General features: G+C 44.9%; 1 protein-coding gene across 1 annotated transcript in view; it reads right to left on the bottom strand.

The window, feature by feature from the left end:
* Window positions 1-24705, bottom strand: part of odad2 (outer dynein arm docking complex subunit 2) — a 247559-nt gene that overhangs the window by 51656 nt on the left and 171198 nt on the right. The window contains exon 19 of the mRNA XM_078200227.1: window positions 17503-17617. Within this exon, the coding sequence (XP_078056353.1) occupies window positions 17503-17617 (115 nt within the window). The remainder of the gene's footprint in view (window positions 1-17502; window positions 17618-24705) is intronic.

The raw sequence follows: 24705 nt of genomic DNA, 5'->3' as shown, positions 1-24705 counted from the left end.
CATGGCTTTGGCACTGATTCTCTTCACGGCTCTATGTGAGGATTCTTGCACTGAAGGAGCTCTTCTGTATCACTAATCCGAAGTCAGATCCTTTTCAATGTATACAGGTAAGTGGGTAGTTTTCCATCTGATCAGCATCAGACACAGGTTCCAACTCTGGTTGAAAGGTTGGACCATTACTTTGTTTTTTTTCTTACAGCAAACTGGAGGAATAGCTGATCACACATGTGCATGGCAAATCCCGCTCATGGAGTGAGAGTGCCTAACGTCAACATCATGGCAGCTTTCAACCACATGGGGCATCAAAGAGCCCTAGTAAAATTGAAGTCAATGGGGTTCAATGGAAAACTCTCCAGTGGTTGGAAACAGACCTCGAACAAATGAAAATGTTTCTTGTTGTTGAAGTCCAATGTTTTCAATCCCAGCACACTGCTGCATTTCTTAGTAATGCTTCCTGATCCAAATATCTTTAGTTGATTCATCAAAGGCTTCCCTTCCATCATAAGGTCAGAAGTGAGGTCGTTTATGAATTATTGTATAGTTTTCAGCTGCATGGGTAATTCCTCAGAACTAGATGCCATCAAAACTAAATCCACTGAACAGAAAATGACTGATTCTGTGGAGTTGAGGCATATTTGTAAACAAAATCTTTGATTCCCTAGGTAGAACAAAGACAAATAAAGATAAATGGACAACATATTGATTCTCTGAGTGTGGCATTCACCATATAAAATGTGCTCAAGGTCCTCACGATTTACATACGTAGCACAGCAGAAAAATCTAATTTACAGTATTTGCTTATATTCTTCCCATGATCCAAGTAGAATTTTGTAGCAAAGCCACAGCACAAAAGCTAACAGAAACCACATGCCAATTATCTAAATAACTACTGCAAAAAGAAATATCAAATTTCTCTAATATACACAGAGCAATGATATGTTCCACTTTGTCCAATCCTTCTCCCCCATAAGTCATGCAAATGCATGTATTACAAATATAGATGATTGTTACTGTAATTTTCAAACAATGTCAAACTTGATCAATTTTATTTTGAGTATCATCCTCTCTCCAGAAATATGTTTAAGATTGACAAGAGTGATGCAATTTCTGGTAAAGCTTTTTAAACACTTGCGTTAACTTGCGTTACCACCTTGCTAATTTCAGTTTGCTATGACCAAAAATACACTTTCCAATAGGACAATCATATCAATATTTCCATAATGCAAAAATGTAGTGCTCTATAGGTTTGAAAATAAACTAATATTCAATTTTTGGTACTTCATTTAAAAACATTTTTAATCTAATTAAAAGTTATTGAAGAATTAAGAGAATTCCATATGCTTCAACCTTCTCAATCTGTCTCCCATGTGGCAATTTGTCAAAGATTTTGCTAAGGTTTACATAAACTGCATCAAATGCATTTCCCTCATCCACCGACTTGATCCTGTGTCCCATTTAAAGTCAGGGAGATAACCATTAACTGAAATAGTCACATTCCAAAATGAAAATCCAAGATGTGACCCCATTCAAGAAGCATGGCTGTGAAAAGCAAAATGCTGCAGATGCTGGAAATCTGAAACAAAAACAGAAAATGCTAGGAGGACTCTGCCGGCTTTGTGTGCTCTTGGTGTGCAGTATCGACCTATGTATGTTTAGATGTTTTGGCCTTGCACAGTTTGCCGAAGTCTGCAATTCTGTCACATTGAAAACATTGAGCTGAAATTACAGGACATTGACCTCGCTTGTGCTTTGCTCCATGGTGCTGACATGGTGTACTACTGGTCAGTTAAGGTATTACTTCCTTCAGACTGGAGTGTCACTGTATCTTTCCTGTTTAAGTAACAGGACTGTGAAATTTCTTTTGTACCACAGTTTACCTTACCCTCCTAAAATGGATCTATGTTGCATGCGGAGTTCAGACTGCCTAACAATCTGGATTGCTTTCTTGAGAGTTAGATTTTTCTTTCCTTGTAGCATGTCTGTGAGTGCATTGCCAGCTATCCCTAACAACTATTCCATCCCTGATAAGTTCACATTTTAGATCTCCATCATCGCAACATTCAGCCATCCTGCATAGACCTTGGGGAATTAGTCAACAGGTTCTCCTGGCTGCTTGTCAAATTATTAAATTAATCGCTTTCAGGGATTTTGCTACTTCTTACATTAAGACCAAATGATTTTAGTACTTCTGTAGCAGATGATTTGTTGATTCTTTGCCTAACAATAATTTGATCTGATTTATTATCACATGTATTAGTATACAATGGAAAGTATTATTTCTTGTGTGCTATTCAAACAAAGCATACTATACATAGAGAAGGAAAGGAGAGGGTGCAGAATGTAGTGTTTCAGTCATAGCTAGGGTGTAGAGAAAAATCAACTTAATATGAGGTAGGTCTATTCAAAAGTCTGATGGCAGCAAGGAAGAAGCTGTACTTGAGTCAGTTGGTACGTGACCTCAGAGTTTTGTATCCTTTTCCCGACAGAGGAAGGTGGAAAAGAGTACGTCTGGGGTACGTGGGGTCCTTGATTATGCTGGCTGCTTTTCCGAGGCAGCAGGAAGTGTAGACAGAGTCAATAGATGGGAGTTTGGTTTGCGTGATGGACTGAGCTATGTTCACAACGCTTTGTAGTTTCTTGTGGTCTTGGACAGAACAGGAGCCATACCAAGCTGTGATACAACCAGAAAGAATGCTTTCTATGGTGTATCTGTGAAATAATTCCTTCCACTATTAGGCCTATTGAGTAAAGCAAAGTATTAACTTGTCGAGATTTTGTCTTTTTATCCAGACCTGAAACAATCTTGTGTGTAAGGGATCTTTTTCTCCAAAATCTCCAGTTATGTCCTAATTGATCTGGAAGAGTGGATTTCTGATCCATGGTTAGAAAAATGTAAAGTGCAGATTCAGCTTTAAGAGGTTGCTGAAATTCAAGATGCTGCCGCTATTCATTTGAAGACCACCTGGATCTGCTGGTTTTGTTGGGTTCCTGTTGCAATGCTGTTCACGCTTAGGCTTGAAAACCTTTAACAATGGCTGCTTGGATCAACTGGCTGCAGACTTCTCTCTTTCAGTGCTGTACTTTATGGCCGCAAAAGTGTTGAATGCTATCATTTGCAAGTCTTTACAGCCTGATTCTTTCATCGCAATTCTTCCGGCCTCCATCGCTCGAAAGCTGGCATTTAGCAGCAGAGGGTGCCATTGTGCATGTGCAGGTCTCTGTGCTGAGAGCAGCATAGACTTGTCACTATCTCTGCTGCTATAGCCAGCCAGTCTCTGTGGCCCAGTAGCTTTCCCCCACGCTACCGCAGAGCTCAGTGGCTGTTCACGACCCTCCCACCCAGAAGATTGCTATCTCCCCAGACCTGGAATAATTGCCACCCTATCTCTTCTCACCAATCGCCGTTGCAGAGCGGCGGTGGTCCTCCCCTCCCTCTGCCCATCGGTTACAGTGCAGAGAGTGTGGATCGCTCCCCCCTCCCCCCCACCAATCTTTCTGCAGAGTGTGCTGCGGTCCCCCCTCCCTCCCCCCAACCGATTGCTGTGCAGAGTGTGCAGTGGTCCCACCACCACCGAATGGTCTGCCCCTCCCTTTCTGGCCCTACTCCCCCCAGTAGGCCCTGCCCCCCCCCCCCCTCTGGTCCCGCTGCCTTGGCACTGCTCAGTGCCCAGTGGGCACTGCCAGAATGCCAGGCTTGCACTACCAGGCTAGCACTGCCCAAAGGGCACCTCCCCTTGGCCACAGCCTCCCATGGCAGCCTCAATGTGCTCCAATTTTACCAATTCTACCCCCTGTTGATGGGGGACCATATGTGATCCTTGCCGGAGAGAACCTTCCCCGGCGAGGCCACACAGGCAAGTGAGTCCGGGTGATCCTGTTCTGGGCTCACTAATTACATTTAGATCAATATTTCAATAAATTTAAATATTAGAAACAGCCTTACATCCTTTCCGGGCACGAGGCTAAACATGCTGGATATCCGGTGCAGGTAAGATCGTGAGAGGCGAGAAATTGGGCGTGAATCCGATCTCGCACAATCTTACTGGCTCACCTCGTCCACCGGCCGGTGGGGCGCAATGGTAAGATCGAGCCCTTTATCTCACCCATACTTTGGCTGCTGACTGCACTCTGGGAACTGAAAATTAGACTCCCAAGATATCCCACAATTCCACTGCAGAGAGGAACCTCAAACTTCCGCCTTCAGCTTCAAAGCCTTTCTTTGGAGATTTTCCCTGGTGATTTTGCTCTGTGTGTCTGCTTTTTGAGCTTTTCTTCAGTCAGAATGCTTCTTCGCATTTTCTTTACTCTTGCAGGATTTTAAATTTTCTCTTCATTTTTGTGAGGTTTTGGGTTTTACCCCCCAAAAAAACATGTTTCATAGCAATTTGGTAGGTCTTCATTGTCTTAAGTTGGTTAACTGTATGCATTTATTAAATTACAAGAATTACATAGCATAAAAGGTTCAAGCTCGGAGCTCTCTCCATGTTTGCTTCTGCACATGGTTCTGTCCATCACTAGACTGATCCCTTGGTGCGGATTATGTGTCCTCTTACATCAGTGCATAGGTGGTACCATATGAATTCCTATATTAACTTGTGTCAGACCCTTATACTACAGTCTACACTGTTATACAACTGTCTGGAGGAAAACCTACAACAAAGAGAAGTCTAAATCTCAATGCATTATATACGACCAGCTGCTTTTCTTTTTGTTGTCCATGAACATTGTGAACCAATACCTTGTAAGTTATTCAAGAGCTGTAACGTGCCTTAATAACTGTAATTATGAGCATAAAACACTGCCTTCTAAAACACAGTTGACCTGTTTTTAACCAATTCATTTTGAATTGAAGAACACAAAAGGTATTTTTTTTGTAATTGTATACCTAATAAAATAATTAGAAAACTGTCAAAAGCAATTTAACAGTAGAATATCAGCAGTTTAGCAAAACATTGTATAACATGGTTGAAATCAAACTTTGCATTTCCATTGACTCTATTCATTAGATTAAAGACCTGCTATAATGAAATGAGGCATGCATATTGGAAAATAAATTAATAGATCATTTCAATGCTAAGTAAAAGAACAGGAAATTGGGTGTGCTGATAACTTGACATTTAGAGACTCATTATAAAATAGTTCTCGATAATTTAGTTGGTCTAAGTCACAGGACCTTTTTGGTTGGTGCCAATGTCGTGATTGAGGTTCAGTTGAAGGATTGCTCTTTGAACATCATGGACAGATATGGGCCACGATTCTCCCAAATCAGGACTAAGTGCCCACGCCAGCGGGAAAACCAGAGTGTTTCCTGCTGTGCTAGGAGTGCCTTTAAGATGGGATTCAACCACCTGATGGATGCAAATTTATGCATCCTGGGAAACCCAACTGCCAGCCCAGCTTTTCAGAGATCGGGGTACTGTTTTTAAAGGGTGCCCAAATCTCCGTGGTCAGAGACAGGCCACCTCCCGACAGAAATAGAAATGGTGAAGCCCCCCCCCCCCCCCCCCCCCCCTTCCCCAACTCTGGCTGACCAGGGGAGAATCACCAACCTCTCAGCAAAGGGCATCCACCTCCTGACCATGCAAATTAAGGATCACCCCCCACACCATGCAGGCATGAGAGTGACCTGACCCCCCCCCCCTCAAGCCCTCCTCAGTCTCTCTCCCCCCTCAGATCCTCTCCCAGCCCCTCTTCTCCCTCAGACCACCACTCAGCCCCTCTGCCCTCAGATCTCCCACTCAGGCCAATCTTCAGGCCATGTTGCAGCTATATAAGACCCTGGTCAGACCATACTTGGAGTACTGTGCTCAGTTCTGGTCGCCTCATTACAGGAAGGATGTGGAAGCCATAGAAAGGGTGCAGAGGAGATTTACAAGGATGTTGCCCGGGTTGGGGAGCATGCCTTATGAGGATAGGTTGAGTGAGCTCAGCCTTTTCTCCTTGGAGAGACGAAGGATGAGGGGTGACCTGATAGAGGTGTATAAGATGTTGAGAGGTATTGATCGAGTGGATAGTCAGAGGCTTTTTTCCAGGGCTGAAATGGTTGCCACAAGAGGACACAGGTTTAAGGTGCTGGGGAGTAGGTACAGAGGAGATGTCAGGGGTAAGTTTTTCACTCAGAGAATGGTGGGTGTGTGGGATGGGCTGCCAGCAACGGTGGTGGAGGCAGAATCGATAGGGTCTTTTAAGAGACTTTTAGATAAGTACATGGAACTTAGTAAGATAGAGGGTTATAGGTAAGCCGAGTAATCGCTAAGGTAGGGACATGTTCGGCACAACTTTGTGGACTGAAGGGCCTGTATTGTGCTGTAGTTGTTCTATGATTCTATGTGCCTTGGCAGTGTCAATAGTACAGTGGCCCCTGGCTTGACCCCCCCCTCAAGCCCTCCACAGTCTCCCTCCCCCCTCAGATCCTCTCCCAGCCCCTCTTCTCCCTCAGACCACCACTCAGCCCCTCTGCTCTCAGATCTCCCACTCAGGCCAATCTTCAGGCCATGTGCCTTGGCAGTGTCAATAGTACACTGGCCCCTGGCTTGATGCCTTGGGCTCCAAGGGGGGAACAAGGAGGTAAATCCAGTGTCCATAAGCTCTCTACCTTTGCCAGGCTGCAGAGGAAGGGACCCCCAAGCATTCTGGGAATTGGGTGGACTCGCGTTGGGGGCAAGGGATTGATCTCACCACCCATCCCTGAGATGGGTGGCTCGTGGTTGGATTGCCCCCTTCAAGCACTGGCAGACCTGAAGATCATTCCTGGCATGGTGATTTCATGATGTGGAGATGCCAGCGTTGGACTGGGGTAAACACAGTAAGAGTTTTAACAATACCAGGTGAAAGCCCAACAGGTTTATTTGGTAGCAAATGCCATTAGCTTTCGGAGCGCTGCTCCTTCGTCAGATGGAGTGGATATCTGCTCTCAAACAGGGCATACAGAAACACAAAATCAAGTTACAGAATACTGATTAGAACACCCCCACTTCTTGCCTTCAAACAACCGCACAATCTCAAACAGACCATTGTCTGCAGCAAACTACCCAGCCTTCAGGAGAACAGTGACCATGATACCACACAACCCTGCCACAGCAACCTCTGCAAGACGTGCTGGATCATCGACACGGATGCCATCATCTCACGTGAGAACACCATCTACCAGGTACATGGTACCTACTCTTGCAACTCGGCCAACGTTGTCTACCTGATACGCTGCAGGAAAGGATGTCCCGAGGCATGGAACATTGGGGAAACCATGAAGACGCTACGACAACGGATGAATGAACACCGCTCGACAATCACCAGGCAAGACTGTTCTCTTCCTGTGGGGGAGCACTTCAGCGGTCACGGGCATTCAGCTTCTGATCTTCGGGTAAGCGTTCTCCAAGGCGGCCTTCACGACACACGACAGCGCAGAGTCGCTGGAGCAGAAACTGATAGCCAAGTTCCGCACACATGAGGACGGCCTAAACCGGGATCTTGGGTTTATGTCACACTATCAGTAACACAGTTTGCCTCCTGGACTTGCAGAATCTCACTGGCTGTCCTGTCTGGAGACAATACACATCTCTTTAACCTGTGCTTAATGCTCCCTCCACTCACATTGTCTGGATCTTTAAGACCTGGTTGGCTGTAGAGATTTGCATTCTAATCAGTATTCTGTAACTTGATTTTGTGTCTCTGTATGCCCTCTTTGCGAGCAGATATCCACTCCATCTGACGAAGGAGCAGCGCTCCGAAAGCTAATGGCATTTGCTACCAAATAAACCTGTTGGACTTTAACCTGGTGTTGTTAAAACTCTTATGGTGATTTCAGACAGCTCTGAGATCAATATCTTCATTCCTGCCTGTCAGCTGTGAAAATTTTGAAGTGACCTGTTACTTTAATCTCCATGCCCCCTGGTAACCTGGCAGGATTTTAAATCACAGTAGCATTCCATTCTGCAGCAGGAACTTCCCTCTCTCTTTGTTAGAAGTTACAGGTGTAAGCAGACCGCTTTGAGGTCATCTGACAGAGAGGAGAGATCAATTGCCAGAGGTGATCTTCAAGTCTGCGAGAGCTAGTAGGGGCACTCCAGCCACAAGACCCCTTTCCAAGAGGAGAGCAATGAGATCAACCCCTTGCTCCAGCCCAGGACAACCCAACCCTCAGAACCCTGGGAGGATCCATCCTCTGCAGCCTCCAGCAAATGGCCACTGGACCCACCCCCTTCGGGACATAAGGCAGCAGGCCAGGGTGCCAGGGGGCAGCGCACCGTTAGCACTGCCAAGATGTATGGCTTGAAGGGGGGCCTGAATGGATGTTTGGGGAGAAAGGAGGCCACATTGGGAGTCTGAGTGGGGAGGGGGACTGAAGGGAGGGTTCAGGTTGGGTCACCCTCATGCCTGCATGTTATGGGGGCGGTTTAACTTGCAATCTGAGTGATGGTGGGGAGGATTCTCCTCTTTGCAGAGGGTTGTTGGTGTTCTCCTGGATCTTTGGGGTCCAGCACACCAAGCCCACTCTGGTCATTACCAGCACCAAAGCCTGCCCAGTGCATTTCCCGCTGGGGGGCCGGGTGCATGGCAGGGGGGCCGGTGAATAGGTCATCAAGTCTGCTATTTGTTTTATAGTTAGTGGGTTTGCATAATTGGGTTGCTGTCCATTACCGGCGGAAAGCCATCGGAGCCGACAGGATGGGATGGGTGAATCCCAATTGCCTTGACACCCAGGGGAATCCCATAGTTAGGCTGACGCCCCATTCAGCGGGGCATCAGGATTCTACGGGTATCTGACAAGACTGTAGAATTCAGCCCTATGTTTCCCCTTATGGGGAAAGGCTAGAACTAGGGGACACAGTTTAAAAATAAGGCATCTCCCATTTAAGATGGAGGTGAAGAGAAAATGTTTTGTCTCAGAGGGTCATGAGTCTGTGGAGCTCTCTTTCCCAAAGTGTGGTGGAGGCAGGATCATTGAATATTTTAAATTAGAATTAGATTATTGATTGACAAGGGAGTCAAAAGGTATGGGGGGGAGGCGGGGGGGTAAGAAGGAAAGTGCAGTGAGGCCACAATCCAATTAGCCATGTTCATATTGAATGGCTTGCTCCTGTTCCTAATTCGTAGATTTGTATCTATGTTCATAGGGAAAACTGCCACTTCTACCCTCACCTAGGAGAAGATGAAGAGTTTCCTAATATCCCGGCTGACTTGAAAAGGCAAAGAACAAAGGGAGAAGACTTGTAGGCAAACAGATGAGAGACTGTCATTTGCAGCCATGGGGATTACCATCATCCATTCATTTGACCTGACACCAGTAGACATTCTGAGGAGCCTGCCACTACCAGCGACAGAGATTAGCAATCTCAAACTTCTCCCATCCATTATTCTGAATCAGGACCAATAAACCATTCTCAGCTGTTATGAGTCCTATATCTTTTCTGCTTATTTAGATTATGTATCACTGATAGACATAGTCCATAGGCCACTAAATAATATCATGGTGGGGCAAGCAATAGACAAAGAAATAACTGATGCATGTAAAAATGGTACAGCAATTATCAAGGGGGATTTTAATCTACATGTTGATTGGTCAAATCAGGTCAGTCAAGGCAGCCTTGAGGAGGAGTTCATAGAATGTATCCGTGATAGTTTCCTCGAACAGTATGTAATGGAACCCACGAGGGAGCAAGCTATCCGAGATCTGGTCCTGTGTAATGATCTCACAGTTAAGGATCCTCTCAGAAAGAGCAATTGCAGTATGGTTGAACTTAAAATACAGATGGAGGGTGAAAAGATAAAATCCAATACCAGTGTCTTGTACTTAAACAAAGGAGACTGACTACAAAGGGATGAGGGAGGAGTTGGCTAAGGTAGACTGGGAGCAAAGACTTTATGGTGGGACAATTGAGGATCAGTGGAGGACTTGCAAAGCAATTTTTCACAGCGTTCAGCAAAAGTATATGCCAGTGATAAGGAAGGAGTGTAGGAGAAGGGATAACCAGCCATGGATATCTAGAGAAATAGAGGAGGGTATCAAATTGAAAGAAACTGCATGCAAAGTGGCAAAGATTAGTGGGAAACTAGAGGATTGGGAAATCTTTAAAGGTCAACAGAAAGCCACGAAAAAAGGTATAAAGAAAAGTAACATCGATTATGAGAGTAAACGAGCTCAGAATATAAAAACAGTTAGCAAAGGTTTCTACAAATATATAAAATGAAAAAGAGTGGCTAAGGTAAACATTGGTCCTTTAAAGGATGAGAAGGGGGACTTAATAATGGGAAATGAGGAAATTCCTGTGGCATTTTTGTGTCGGTCTTCACAGTGGAAGACACAAATAACATGCCAAAAAATAATGACAAGGAGGCTATGGCAGGTGAGGACCTGGAAATGATCATTATCACTAAAGAAGATAGTGTTGGGCAAGCTAATGGGGCTAAAGATAGTCAAGTCTCCTGGCCCTGATGAAATGCATCCCAGGGTACTAAAAGAGATGGCGGGGGAAATAGCAAATGCACTAGTGGTAATTTATCAAAATTTGCTGGACTCTGGGGCAGTTCCGGCAAATTTGATGCCACCATTTAAAAAAGGAGATAGGCAAAAGGCGGGTAACTATAGGCCGGTTAGCTTAACTTCTGTAGTGGGGAAAATGCTTGAATCTATCATCAAAGAAGAAATAGCGAAACATCTGGATAGAAATTGTCCCATTGGCAGATGCAGCATGGGTTCATGAAAGGCAGGTCATGTTTAACTAATTTACTGGAATTCTTTGAGGACATAGAAACATAGAAACTAGAAGCAGGAGTAGGCCATTTGGCCCTTCGAGCCTGCTCTGCCATTCATTTTGATCAAGGCTGATCATCGAATTCAATATCCTGATCCCACTTTCCCCCCAGATCCCTTCATCCTTTTGGCCCCAAGAGCGATATCTAATTTCTTCTTGAAATCAGACAATGGGCTCGATTTTACCAAAACTTCGCATCGCGGTTAAGTTGGGCGTCGGGCATATGACGCAATCTGCACCCGATTCCGAGCAGATCGCGGCTTTACCGACACCCGATTCGGGCACGGGTCCGGCCCGCGCCCGAATCGGGAGGCCCGGCGATTTAAATGCATTTGCATGCATTTACAAAGAACAATACAGCACAGGAACAGGCCCTTCAGCCCTCCAAGCCTGCGCCGCTCATGTGCCCATTAGACCATTCTTTTGTATCCCTCTATTCCCAGTCTGTTCATGTGGTTATCTAGATAAGTCTTAAACAATTCCAGCGCGTCCGCCTCAATCACCTTGCTTGGCAGTGCATTCCAGGCCCCCACAACCCTCTGTGTAAAATACGTCCCCCTGACATCTGTGTTGAACCTTGCCCCCCTCACCTTGAACCCGTGATCCCTTGTGTTCGTCACCTCCGACCTGGGAAAAAGCTTCCCACTGTTCACTATCTATGCCCTTCATAATTTTATACACCTCTATTAGGTCGCCTCTCATCCTCCGTCTTTCCAGGGAGAACAACCCCAGTTTACCTAATCTCTCCTCATAACTAAGACCCTCCATACCGTGGGACCCAGATCATCCTCTGGTTGGGGGGGGTTCCGCTGCCAGTCTGCGGCCAATCGGTAGGGAGGGAGGGGGCAGGGGGTTCTGCCACTACTCTGCGGGCGATCCCTCCTCCCCACCGGAGGAACGAATCCCTCCTGCCGGAGTGGACGTGCGGCCATGCCATCCCACAAACCCACAAATTCCTCGCTAAGAAGATGAAGCAGTGGATCCGCATGAAAACCGGCTACAAGATCAGTGCAAGTCCAAGAGGAGACACTGGAGAAGGACCAAGCTGGGCCTGTAAGGGGATACACCATCACTGGTACACTACCAGCCACAGCCATCTCTCCCGGTCTCTTGACCCTGCAGGGAAGAGTAATCTGTGGCTGGTAGTGTACCAGTGATGGTGTATCCCTTTACAGGCCCAGCTTGGTCCTTCTCCAGTGTCTCCTCTTGGACTTGTACTGATCTTGTAGCCGGTTTTCATGCGGATCCACTGTGGAATCGGCCGGTTCTGCTTCATCTTCTTAGCGAGGAATCGCTTCATCCTGAAGGTTTGTGGGATGGCATGGCTGCACGTCCACTCTGGCAGGAAGGAGGGATCGCCCGCAGAGTGGCGGCGGAACCCCCTGCCCCCCCCTCCCCACCGATCGGCTGCAGACTGGCAGTGGAACCCCCCCCCCCGACCAGAGGATGATCTGGGTGCCCCCCCCCGCCCCGCCCACCCCCCCGCCGACCAGAGGATGATCGTCAGAGAGCCACTCTCTCCGCTCTCTGCTTTTTGTTTCTTTCGCGCCAGGGCACGCTCTGTCAGATTTTTTTGGAATTGCCAGCACTAAGCCCTGCCCACAGCGCGAACCAGACCGGAGCTGGCAAAACGCGTATGGGCGCGCTGCAAAGAGGATTCCAGGCGCGGATCTATGTGACGCCCGGATTCGGCACTTAAGACTCAAAATGGTAAAATCAGGCCCAATGTTTTGGCATCAACCACATTCTGTGGTAGTGAATTCCATACATTCACTACCCTCTGGGTGAAGAAATTTCTCCTCACCTCAGTTCTAAAAGGTTTACCCCTTATCCTCAAACTATGACCAAACAGTTCTGGACTGCCTCACCATTGCGAACATTCTTCCTGAATGTACCCTGCCTAATCCTGTTAGAATTTTATAAGTTTCTATGAGATCCCCTCTCACTCTTCTAAACTCCAGTGAATATAATCCTAATCGACTTAGTCTTTCCTCATATGACAGACCTAATATCCCAGGAATCAGCCTGGTAAACCTTCGCTGTACTCTCTCTATAGCAAGGACATCCTTCCTCAGATAAGGACACCAAAACTGCACACAATATTCCAGATGTGGCCTCGCCAACGCCCTATACAGTTGCAGCAAAACATCCCTATCCCTATACTCAAATCCTCTCGCTATGAAGGCCAACTTACTGTTTGCCTTCTTTACTGCCTGCTGTACATGCGTGCTTACTTTCAGCGACTGATGCACGAGGATTCCAAGGTCTCGTTGAGTATCCACCTCTCTCAATTTACACCCATTCAAGTAATAATTTGTCTTCCTATTATTGCTATCAAAGTGGATAACCTCACATTTATCCACATTATTCTGCATCTGCTATGCAGGTGTCCACACACTCAGCCTGTCCAAATCACATTGAAGCATCTCTGCATCCTCTTCACAGCTCACCCTCCCACCCCAAACTTGTATCTTCTGCAAACTTGGAGATAACACATTCAGTTCCCTCTTCCAAATCATTAATATATATTGTGAACAGTTGGGGCCCTAGCACTGATCCCTGTGGAACCCCACTAGTCACTGACTGCCAATCAGAAAAAGACCCATTTATGCCAACTCTTTGCTTCCTAACTGCTGACCAACTTTCTATCCATCTCAAGACATTACCTGCAATCCCATGTGCTTTAACTTTACATAGCAGTTTGTTATGTGAGATCTTGTTGAACGCCTTCTGAAAGTCTAAACCACATTCACTGGTTCTCCTCGGTTACATCCTCAAAAAATTCCAATAGATTCGTCAAGCATGGTTTCCGTTTCGTAATCCATGCTGACTTTGTCTGATTATACCACTGCCTTCCAAATGCTGAGTTATGAAATCTTTAATAATAGACTCTAGCAACTTCCCAAGTACCGACATTAGGCTCACTGGTCTATAGTTCTCTGTTTTCTCTCTACCTCCGTTTTTGAATAGCGGGCTAATATTAGCTAACCTCCAATCTGTAGGAGCTATTCCAGGGTCCAAAGAATTTTGGAAAATAACCACCAATGGATCTATGATTTCCGGGGCCACTTCCTTAAGTACTCTGGAATGAAGATAATCAGGACCTGGAGATTCATCCACCTTCAATCCCATCAATTTCCCCAAAACCATTTCTCTACTAACGCTGATTTCCTTCAGCTCCTCGCTAAAACATGTTTCCATCAGGACGTTATGAGCGCGGTGGACAACAGGAAACCAGTGGATGTGGCTTATCTGGATTTTCAGAAGACATACGACAAGATGCCGCACAAAAGGCTGCTGCAAAAGATAAAATGGTGTTATGGGTAATGTATTAGAGTGATATATATAGTTTACGTGAGTGGGCGAAGGTCTGGCAGATGGAGTACAATGTTGGTAAATGTGAGGTCATCCATTATGGCAGGAATAACAGCAAAATGGACTATTATTTAAATAGTAAAAAATTGCAGCATGCTGCTGTGCAAAGGGACCTGGCTGTCTTGTGCATGAATTGCAAAATGTTGGTTTGCAGGTGCAGCAGGTAATTAAGATGGCAAATCGAATTTAGTCCTTCATTGCTAGAGAGATGGATTTTAAAAATAGGGAGATTATGTTGCAGCTGTATAAGATGCTTGTGAGGCCACATCTGCAATACTGTGTACAGTTTTGGTCTCCTCACTTGAGAAAGAATGTACTGGCGCTGGAGGGGATGCAGAGGAGATTCACTAGGTTGATTCCGGAGTTGAGAGAGTTGGCTTATGAGGAGAGATTGAGAAGACTGGGACTGTACTCACTGGAATATAGAAGAATGAGGGGAGATCTTATAGAAACATATAAATTCATGAAGGGAATAGATAAGATAGAAGCAGGGAAGTTGTTTCTACTGGTGGGTGAAACTCGAACTAGGGGACATAGCCACAAATTAAGGGGGAGCAGATTTAGGATTGAGTTGAGGAGGAACTTCTTCACCTAAAGGGTTGTGAATCTGTGGAATTCCGTGCCCAGTGAAGCCGTTGAAACTACCTTGTTGAATGTTTTTATGGCGAAGATAGATGGATTTTTGAACAGTAAAGGAATTAAGGGTTATGATGAGCGGGCAGGTAAGCGGGTAAGTGGAGCTGAGTCCACGAAAAGATCAGCCGTGATCTTATTGAACGGCAGAGCAGGCTTGAGGGGCCAAATGACCTACTCCTCCTCCTGGTTCTAATGTATCAAAGAACAAAGAACAATACAGCACAGGAACAGGCCCTTCAGCCCCCCAAGCCTGCACCAATCATGTGTTCCTAACTAGACCATCTGTTTGTATCCCTCTATTCCCAGTCTGTTCATGAGGCTATCTAGATAAGTCTTAAATGATCCTAGCGTGTCCGCCTCAACCACCTTGCTTGGTAGTGCATTCCAGGCCCCCACCACCCTCTGTGTAAAATACGTCCCCCGCATACCTGTATTGAACCTTGCCCCCCTTACCTTGAACTTGTGACCCCTCGTGTTTGTCATTTCTGACCTGGGAAAAAGCTTCCAACTGTTCACCCTATCTATGCCCTTCATAATTTTATAAACTTCTATTAGGTCGCCCCTCAACCTCCGTCTTTCCAGGGAGAACAACCCCTAGTTTACTCAATCTCTCCTAATAGCTAATACCCTCCATACCAGGCAACATCCTGGTAAACCTTTTCTGCACTCTCTCCAAAGCCTCCACGTCCTTCTGGTAGTGTGGCGACCAGAACTGGACACAGCATTCCAAATGTGACCTAACCAACGTATCGTATCTAAACTGTTGCTTCTTAATAAACTATCTTAAAATCACTTATGAATTCTTGACTGCCTATTTTGGGTAATCTGACTCATAAATCCTAAATCTTACAGTGAACCACAACCAGAGCCTGACGAAAGGTCATCTAAACTTGAAATATTGGCTCTATTCTCTCCCCACAGATGCCGTCAGACCTGCTGAGATTTTCCAGCATTTTCTGATTCCAGTATCCGAAGTATTTTGCTTTTACCATTGCATCCTTCCCCTGCCACTCCAAGCTCCTTGCTAGCTCTGAGGAGATGGCCTTCATCCTGGCACTGGACAGGCAACACAGCCTTCAGGACTCTCACTCTCAGCTACAGGGAACACTGTCTACCCCCCTAACTAAACTGTATCCTACTACAACTACATTCCTCTTTGCTCCCCCCCCCTTGAATGGCCCCATGTACCATGGTGCTGTTGTTAATTTGTGCTTCCTCCCGGCAGTTCCTGCTCTTGTCTACATAGGTTGCAAGAACCACGAACCTGTTGGACATCTGCAAGGGCTGAAACTCCTCCATTCCATACCAGCCTCTCTTCCAGTCACACCCTTCTGTCTGTGAACCCAAACTGAAATACCTGGCCTTTGTGATCTGACTGCCTGCTGGAACAACGTGTCTGGGTAACTTTTATATATAGATTCATATTAGTTACAGCAATTGCTCCCACATGTGTTGACTTTAGGCAGACACATTACATATAGAAAATTGTAAATGATAACAAGACACAATAAATTATAATTAATATAGTAATACATTAATTCAAATTGACTGTATTTTCAATATTACATTTTATTCCTTTATAAAACTTATCAGTCATAATTTTACTTAGCTGTGGGATCACTGTAAGTTAACATGCAGATACAGCAAGCAATTAGGAAAGCAAATAGTATGCTAGCCTTCACTACAAAAAGATTGGAAGATTATATTAAATAAATCTTACTACAATTTTATAGGGTCTTGGTCATACCACTCCTGGAGTATTATGTACAGTCTTGTTCTTCTTACCTAAGGAAGATTATACTTGCCTAGAGGGAGTGCAACCAAAGTTCACTAGACTGATTCCTGAGATGATGGGATTATCCTATGAGGAGAGATTGAGTAGTCTAGGCCTTTATTCTGTAGAATTTAAAAGAATGAGATGTGATCCAATTGAAACATATAAAATTATTAAGGGCTTTACAGGGTATGCTTGGTAGCACGTTTACCCTGGCTGAGAAGTTTCAAATTGTCACAGTCTCAGATTCAGAGTTGGCCATTTAGATAGGAGAAATTTATTCACATTGGTTGGAAAGCTTTGGAATTCTCTACCTCAGGTTGCTCTGGAAGCTCAGTCACTGAGTATATTTAAATCAGAGATTGACAGGATTTTGGATCCTAAGGGAACCAATGAGTAAGGTTGATAGTGTGGGGAAGTGTAGCTGAGATAGAAGATCAGCCATGATCTTACTCAGTGGTAGAACAGGTTTGAGGGGGCAAATGAACTATTCCCGCTCTTATTTCTTATGCCTTTGACAATAAGTATTTTTCTCCCTTTTCATTTATTCAGCATTGTAAGTGTTTATTGGTTATATTACTAGCTGAAAGAAGTTATCATTTAAATGAGCTTATAAACACATTAAAATTCAATGTCTGCATTCCTTTGAAAATTACTAATTACAAAGGGAATGTTATTGTATATGAATGTATACTTGTCCCATCAATATCTGCCATAAACTTGGATTTGCAACACATTGGGTGAAATTTTCAACTTTGGCTGCCTCAGGTGATCATTTCACTACTTCCAATTATATGTCTCAGGTTAGGTTGAATTTTCTGCCATTAAACCAATAAGAAATCTTAATGTATCTTCCTCTGCTGGATTTGTTTTACTGTTTTGAGGTATTAACTGTCAGTGTAATAAGCAGACATTTTATGGAAAATGTCCTGCCCTTAAAGAATTTAAAACCAGCAATAAACTCACCTTGGCATTTTCAATACAAGGACAGAGAGCCCAAGCTGCACTTGCTTGAATGTCTGGATTTGGCTTTTTGAGTAAAGACCATAACAACCGAACTCCATCTAGAGATTCAATTATCCTGTTGGAAAAAAGATGTTCTTTTCCATAAATTTGAAAATATTTTTGCCATGGTGGTAATCTGGCAGTGGTAATAGAACTTTATGAATTTTAATTTCAAATAAAATGATAGTCTGTTCGGTTCTATATAATAGGTTGACAATTACTCTATCAGATTATCATATGATGAAGATGAAAATTAGCTCCTTGGCATCCATTGTTGCCAGAAGTTGAGAAGCCAACCTATTAGCTACTGTAATACAATGGTGCACATTTTTAGGCTATTTCCTATTTTCAAAAAGATCGCGGAAATGAGATTTGATTGCACCACTGACAATCATGAATGCTTAATCCTAATGTTGGCTATTTCCACAGAGGTACACTTTCAGTGGCACTGGAATGACATATATTTGATCTGATTTATTATTGTCACATGTATTAACATACAGTGAAAAGTATTGTTCATTGCGCGCTATACAGACAAAGCATATCGTTCATAAAGAAGGAAACGAGAGAGTGCAGAATGTAGTGTTACAGTCATAGCTAGGGTGTAGAGAAAGATCAACTTAATGCAAGGTAAGTCCATTCAAAAGTCTGACAGCAGCAGGGAAGAAGCTGTTCTTGAGCCAGCTGGTACGTGACCTCAGAGTTTTGTATCTTTTTCCCGAAGGAAGAAGGTGGAAGAGAGAATGTCTGGGGTGTGTGGGATTCTTAATTATGCCGGCTGCTTTGCCAAGGCAGCGGGAAGTGTAGACAGAGTCAATGGATGGGAGGCTGGTTTGCGTGACGGGTTGGACTACATTCACGACCTTTTGTAGTTTCTTGCGGTCTTGGGCAGAGCAGGAGCCATACCAAGCTGTGATACAACCAGAAAGAATGCTTTCTATGGTGCATCTGTAAAGGTTGGTGAGAGTCATAGCTGACATGCCAAATTTCCTTAGTCTTCTCAGAAAGTAGAGGCATTGGTGGGCTTTCTTAACTATAGTATCGGCATGGGGGAGAACAGGACAGGTTGTTGGTGATCTGGACACCTAAAAAGTTGAAGCTCTCGACCCTTTCTACTTCATCCCCGTTGATGTAGACAGGGGCATGTTCTCCTCTACGCTTCCTGAAGTTGGTGATAATCTCCTTCATTTTGTTGACATTGAGGGAGAGATTATTGCTGCTGCACCAGTTCACCAGATTCTTGATCTCATTCGTGTACTCTGTCTCGTCATTGTTTAAGATCCGACCCACTACGTGTCATTAGCAAACTTGAAAATCGAATTGGAGGGGAATTTGGCCACACAGTCATAGGTATATAAGGAGTATAGTAGGGGGCTGAGAACACAGCCTTGTGGGGCACCGGTGTTGAGGATGACTGTGGAGGAGGTGTTGTTGCCTATCCTTACTGATTGTGGTCTGTAAGTTAAGAAGTTCAGGATCCAGTCACAGAGAGAGGTGCCAAGGCCCAGCCCCACGGAGTTTGGAGATGAGTTTCGTGGGAATAATGGTGTTGAAGGCTGAGCTGTAATTAATAAATAGGAGTCTGACATAGGTGCCTTTGTTATCTAGATGTTCCAGGGTTGAGTGCAGGGCCAGGGAGATGGCGTCTGCTGTGGAACTGTTGCAGCAGTAGGCAAACTGTAGTGGATCAAGGTAGTCCGGGAGTCTGAAATTCATCTGTGCCATGACTAGCCTTTTGAAGCACTTCATAATGATGGATGTCAGAGCCACTGGCCGATAGTCATTAAGGCACATTGCTTGGTTTTTCTTAGGTACTGGGATGATGGTCATCTTCCTGAAGCAGATAGGGACCTCAGATTGTTGTAAAGAGAGGTTGAAGATGTCTGCCAGTCGCTTTCCGTGGGTTGACCTTCGAGAAAGCTGCTCTGACATCTGCAGTGGTGACCCCAGATACAGGTTCATCCAGGGCTTCCAGGGTGGAGGGTATGCTCTCGCTGACCTCTTGCTCAAAACGGGTGTAGAATGCATTGAGCTCATCAGGGAGGGGGGTGTTGGAGCCAGCGATTTTACATGCCTTCATCTTGTAGCCTGTTATGTCTTGCAGACCTCGCCATAGTTGGTGGGGGTCGGTGTGGCTAGCCTGGGACTCTAGCTTGGTCCGGTACTGTCTTTTGGCATATATCCTAATGTGACTTCAGAAGAATGAAGGTGATACGATTGAAACATAAGATTAGTAGGAGGTTAGACAGGGTAAATGTCAGGAAGATATTTCCATTCATGGGATAGTGTAGGACCAGAGGGCATAGTTGCAAAATAACGAGGTGCTCATTTAACGTCGGTTTGAGGAACAATTTCTTCACTCAAGAGTGGTGAATCTTTGGAATTCTTTGCCCTAGGAATCTGTAGAGGCTGAGTCCTTGAATATTTTCAAGGCTGAGAGCGATAGGTTTTTAATTAGTAGGGAATTAAGGGTTACGGAGATATTGCAGGAAAGTGGACTTAGTGAGTATTAAATCAGGCATGATCTTATTAAATGGTGGAGCAGGCTTGAAGAGCTAAAACTCTGATTTCTATTTCTTATGGTTTTATGGATTACTACACCTCCTAAGAAGTCAACAACCAAGTCTGCAGGTTCTGGTACGCCTATTTAGCAACAAATGTGAGTACTCTTGAGCAGACTAACTCGCCTTTTTAAAAAATTCTTTCTTGGGATATGGGCATCACTGGAAATACTGGCAAATGGTCTGCATGCATGATAAGTGGCAGGATTGTCATATGAGGAGAGATTAGATCGACGAGGCCTGTATTCACAGGAGTTTAGAAGAATGAGAGGGGATCTCAGTGAAATGCATAAAATTCTGACAGGGCTGCACAGACTGGAAGTGGGGAGGATGTTTTCTCTGGCTAGGGTGTCTATAACAAGGGGTCAGAGTTTCAGGATACAGAATAGATATCGGAGGCACAGTGGTTAGCATTGCTTTTTCAGAGCACCAGGGGCCCAAGTTCAATTCTGGCCTTGGGTGATTGTGCGGAGTTTGCACATTCTCCGTGTCTGCATGGGTCTCCCCCAGGTGCTCCGGTTTCCTCCCACATTCCAAAGATGTGCAGGCTAGGTTGATTGGCCCTGCTAAATTGCCCCTTAATGTCTGAGAGACTAGCAGAGTAAATACGTGGGGTTATGGGATTAGGTCCTAGGTGGGATTGTTGGTGCAGGCTTGATGGGCCGAATGGCCTCCTTGTGCACTGTGAGGATTCATGATAGGCTACTTAGGACTGAGCTGAGGAGAAACCTCTTCACTTAGAGGGTGGTGAGCCTATGGAATTTTCTACCACAGAAGGCTTTGGAGGTCAAGTGAATATATTTAAGAAGGAAATAGATAGATTTCTAGACTCTAATGGTGTCAAGGCGTATGGTGAGAGTGTGAGAGTATGGCATGGAGATAGAGGATCAGCCATGGTCATATTGAATTGCGGAGCAGGCTCAAAGGGCCAAATGACCTACTGCTGCTTCTATTTTCTATGTTTCTATGTGTCATCCGCTAACAGTCTTCTGCAGCATGAAACTTGAATCCATTTCTTTGTGCATGCTATAATGGTAGCTTCTAGGCATAGGATATTATTATTCTGGCAACCACTTTGTGCAGTACCATTCTCTTTCATCAGTTATCAAAGTCACGTTCTCCGCCTTAATTTTTTTCTTCTCTTTTGCCTGTCAGTTTAGTTCCCCCCCCCCCTCCCCTTTCAGTCCTGATAACATCTGTTAATGGATAAGCGATCATTTTAGAACTTTTCCAAAAGTACTCAGGATTTGACGACACTATTTTGGCAACTTCTTTAATCGTGCCCAGATCTTTAAACTTAACTTAGACACAATTATCTATCCCCAGCAGTTCCTTGTGTCCATTCAAGTTTGCAACTGGAATATGAGTAATTTTATCAACAAGCTAGTTTTGAACAGTTAAGATCTATTGGGGGGGGAATGTTACCAGAAAATGGCAGAGTGTTGGTTCCGGCGAGAAAAATGGCATGTCCAAAGAAACAAGCCCATTTTCTCTCCAGATCTTACCACATTCAGCCACAAAAATACAGGTTGGTGCATTTCACACTTTCAAGTAGGGGGACAGGGCCTCAACATGCCAGTAAAGCCCGACTATACTGAGATCAGGGCACTATATTTAAAGTGCTCCGCGATCAGAAGATGAATAAACTCCTTAGCTCACCACGAAGGTCTCAGTGTCTCTCCCCAACCCCCAAACCCCTGATTGAAGCCAACATTGCTGCCCCACCACCCCAATCAGAGCTGGCATTTCTTCCCACCCCCCCTGATTGGAGATGCATTTCTACCTCCACTTCCCCCCCAGCAATTAATGCCGGAACATTGGATCCCTTCCCCCCAAACCCCACCCACACAGTCAGTGTCAGCAAATCCCCCTTCCCCCTGAACATCGGATCCTTTCCCTCCAACATGCCACCCACACAGTGCTGGCAACCCCCTCCCCTCCGAACATCAGACCCCTTCCCCCAACTGCGCCCCCCCCCTCCCCCCCCACTCCCTCCCACACAGTCAGTGCCGGCACTCCCCACCCTTCCCCTGAACATTGGACCCCTTCTCCTCAACCCATCACCCACAGTCAATGCCAGCAACCCCCCCCCCCGCCAACAGCCAACACCCTCATCCTCAGCTCCCACGTTTGCTCCCCCTCTACCACCATAAATAAATGAATCCCCTCCATTTCCCCCCCCACCCCATGAGGCTCCCAATGTTCAGGGGAAGGGTGGGGAGTGCCGGCACTGACTGTGTGGGAGAGAGTGGGGGGGGAGGGGGGGGCGCAGTTGGGGGAAGGGGTCTGATGTTCGGAGGGGAGGGGGTTGCCAGCACTGTGTGGGTGGCATGTTGGAGGGAAGGGATCCGATGTTCAGGGGAAGGGGGATTTGCTGACACTGACTGTGTGGGTGGGGTTTGGGGGGAAGGGATCCAATGTTCCGGCACTAATTGCTGGTCTGCCCCAGCACTGTCCTCTGTCACAGGTTAGCTCTGCCAAGTCACAGTGCAAGGTTGGCATGATGCCAACCTGGCAGTGTCAATCTGTGCTAAGGGGCAGTGCCAGGCCACTGCCTAGCCATGTCCCTCTCCCCTGGGGCTATACTCACCTTTACACCCCCAGGGGGGATCTCCACGACAGGTTCATGTCTGGGTGAAGCTGTTATTAACTGCACTGATGCGATGTCACGTTGATACGGTTTGAATATATGGGGGAGTTCAATACCTGGCAAGGGGGGGTCTTTATATTTAAATGTATTAAAATTAATGTAAATCAGATTCAAGCCCATCATGGGGAATGCAGGCTCTAGATTGCCCCCAAAGTTTTTGTCATTCAAGTAGATTTGACTTGATTTGATTTATTATTGTTGCATATTTGGGATACAGTGAAAGGCACTGTTTCTTGCACATTATAAACACAAAACGTACCGTTCACTGAGTACATAGGGGAGAAAGAAAGGAGAGGGTGCAGAATATAGTGTTGCAGTTACAGATAGGGTGTAGAGAAATACCAGGTTAAGGTCCATTCAAAAGTCTGATGGCAGCAGGGAAGAAGCTATTCGTGAGTCACCAGGACTTACTCATTTAGAATTGATTTGCAGTAGTGCACAGAAGTCAGTTCCTGAAATGAAATATGCGATGCTATCTACTGGAACTTGACCAACAGACAAGATGTAATACAGAAACAGTGCTGAAATGCATATGCCTCATCTATACGTTTTTTTTGCTTTTTTTTTGATTTACCATGCCTTGTTATTGATTCTGCAATAGTTCTTTCTGTTGTGTGCTACTGAAATTTTGCATAAGGGCTTACTAGAAGACTACTAGTCACAGAAATGTTGTTGTCACCAACTGCCAAACTTCACTGCAACCAGATCCCAATTGGGCCTGCCAAAGGCTGTTACTGATTTGGATGAGGAAGAGAAGCTCTTGCAGTGGGATCAAAGCACCTCAGGCATCTGGTACTCACTTGAAATTGGACCAGGAGCTGTATTTCCTGACCCATGCATATCTACTTAGCCATGCCTAAGACCTGTTGTACCTCCTTCAACAACACATTCAGACTGTTTTATTGAAGGGGACAATTTTATCATTTGCTCCAGACATCATCTTCTCGTGAATATGCCAGAACATACTGTTCTGGCTCAATGAAAATAAAACAGCACCAGTTTATTGGCAGACCTTTAAGTGCTTGTGCATTCCTCATTCCCCACTTACTTGCTGCCACACCATTCCCCACTCTTAAGAAAACTGTACAAAGAGCATATTTAAATTATATAAGCAAAATGACTTTGCCAAAATCAGTGAGGTCTGTAGTCCATGCTGCCAGCGCAGCAAAGCACACAATGATGTTCTGACCACATTTTTCCCATGATTCAGGACCTAGCCAAAGGATTAAAGGCCAAAACAGTGAATGAGATTCTATATTTTAAAAAATAAATAATTATTTTTAAAAAAAGATGATTTTGAATGTGTACAAATCATCAGCAATAGTCCTTCTGTTGTTTACTACTAACATTTTGCTAGTGTTGCACAGACTGCTAGTCTGCTTGAGGATTCTGTTCAGTGCTGGGCACTCCATTAAAGGAAGAATGTCAGAGATTTTAACTGAGAATTTTCCAGTAGAACGATGCAAGAGAATTATATGTAATTATTTGTAACAAAAAACAATAACTTGTATCTATATAGTAAACATGGTAAAATATCCCAAGGTGCTTTTTGATGCTGAGCTAAGAAGATATCAGGATAGATGTGAAAAGTTTGGACAAAGAGATATGTTTTAAGGGATGTTTTGAAGGAGGAGAGAAAAATATATAGAGATGGTGAGAAGTTTAGGCAGGGAATGCTAGACCTTAGGATCTTGACAACTGAAAGCATGGCTAACAATGATTAAAATCAGGGATAAGCAAAAAGCCAAAATTGGAGGAGCACAGCTACCGTGGAGAGTTGAAGGACTGAAGGAGGTTACAGAGATACAGAGCGGGACAAGGGCATGGAGCAACCTGAAAACAAAAATATGAATTTTAAAGTCAAGGCGTTGTCAGGCCAGGGAACAACATAGGACAGCCAGATCTGAATGGGATCATGTTTGATATGGGCATAGTGTTTGTGGTATGTACAAG

The sequence above is a fragment of the Mustelus asterias genome, chromosome 2 (assembly GCF_964213995.1).
Source record: "Mustelus asterias chromosome 2, sMusAst1.hap1.1, whole genome shotgun sequence".
Lineage (NCBI taxonomy): Eukaryota > Metazoa > Chordata > Chondrichthyes > Carcharhiniformes > Triakidae > Mustelus > Mustelus asterias.
Note: the sequence above shows the minus strand (reverse complement) of the source record. Positions and strands in the feature narration are given on the sequence as shown.